The sequence below is a fragment of the Galeopterus variegatus genome, unplaced genomic scaffold (assembly GCF_000696425.1).
Source record: "Galeopterus variegatus unplaced genomic scaffold, G_variegatus-3.0.2 Scaffold12980, whole genome shotgun sequence".
Lineage (NCBI taxonomy): Eukaryota > Metazoa > Chordata > Mammalia > Dermoptera > Cynocephalidae > Galeopterus > Galeopterus variegatus.
The window spans coordinates 34,319-35,819 of NW_007739091.1; the positions used below are offsets into that span (position 1 = coordinate 34,319).

A 1,501-nucleotide genomic window follows, 5' to 3' on the forward strand; every position below is an offset into this window, starting at 1 on the left:
CCCCTTTCTCCCGCTTTCTGTTGACTGCCTCTCCATCTGCCCGACAGGGTGTGGGTGGCCTTCAAGTGATGTCCCCAGCCCATCACTGTCCTGCCTGCACATCCACTGCTGTCCTGGGCTTGGCCCTTGCACCTCCTCCCGACAGCAGCCTGCCCTCCTTTACAGGGATAAGCCACCTGCCTGCTGCCCCCTCCCGAGGCTGCCCTCCACGCCTCCGGACCAGGTCCTGCACACTGTGACCTCAGTCCTCTGTTCAGCCCTTCCCAAGGGTCCACTCCTTTCATCTGCGTCCCTCCCGGCTCACTGCACTTGAGCCTCGTGGGTGCTATTTCAGGCCTTGTCACTTGTTCTCTGAGAACACCCTCTTACGGTGTCTTCACATCTGCTGATGTTGACTATAGAAACGTACTAATGCTACCTTCCTTTAAGAAATAAAAATATCTATGAAGAGCAAATCAAGATACAGTTTTGCCAGTGCCAGTTTTATAGACTTAAGACAGTTCTTTCAGTTTTACTGCACTTACTCCACCAATTTTTTAAATAGAATACTTTTATTACATTAGTGACTAAAATTTGAGTTTTCAATTAAGTCTATAAATATAGTACTGATCTTTTCACCTAGAAATAAATACCCATTTTTGTACAAGAAAATAGAATGTTTTATTTTTGGAGGTAAGGACTAGTGATGAGAAACCATAAATAATCATTTTTTAAGGTAAATCTTTTAAATTTGATTGCGTTTTATAAAAAATTTATTAAATGTGCTATGAGAAATTACTAATGTGTCTTTATCTCTTTCCAATTTAGAATATCAAGGAAGAATGGCCTCATAGGACTTTCAGATTTCTTTGTTCCAAAGAGGAAAATTTAGAAAACCTCGAAAAGAAAACTCTGAAGACATAGGTCATTAATGCAGAGAAAAACAAATTTTAATGTTGAATTAATGCTTTTTAAAATCTTGGCACCAAATACAAATTGTCTTTAACCACATACATCCACAGTGTGAGTTTTTTTCTTGATGGAAATTTAGCATAAGAGGTGCTTCATGGCCAATTTAATTATCGCTCTCCACCATGTCTTGTAAGGACCTTAAATGTAAGAAATCCATAGCAGCAAAAGAACCTACTTTCGGAGACTGCAGAGTAGAAAGTACCTCCCACCCCGCATGCCTGTCTTTCCCATGCAAGGTGGGCCCAGGGCCTTGTCTGTCTGGAAGAGCCTGACGGCCAGGAAACACAGACAAGCTCCTGGTCCATTTGAAGGGAAATAAGCATCCAAGATCTGTTATTTGCTTAACTTTCATAAAGTCTTCAAAATGCCATTGCCAGTGATACATTTTAGATTATTTTCCTGAGAACTTGGAAATAGTTTGGCTTTGGGTTCTCTGTGGATTGGCCACCATGCTAGTAAGTGTTACTGGTGTCCAAAGAACTGTGAAAACCCAAAGCTATGAGAAATATTTTGCTGTTGTCTAAAAAAGTGCTTAGTTTTTTATACTGAG

At 41.0% G+C, this 1,501-nt stretch overlaps 1 protein-coding gene across 1 annotated transcript in view; it reads left to right on the plus strand.

The window, feature by feature from the left end:
• The window catches only part of ROPN1L (rhophilin associated tail protein 1-like), a 25,727-nt gene extending 24,733 nt beyond the window's left edge, over positions 1-994 (plus strand). The window contains exon 4 of the mRNA XM_008563245.1: positions 808-994. Coding sequence (XP_008561467.1) covers positions 808-871 — 64 coding nt within the window. The 3' untranslated portion in view covers positions 872-994. The remainder of the gene's footprint in view (positions 1-807) is intronic.
• Positions 995-1,501: the final 507 nt, after the last annotated feature.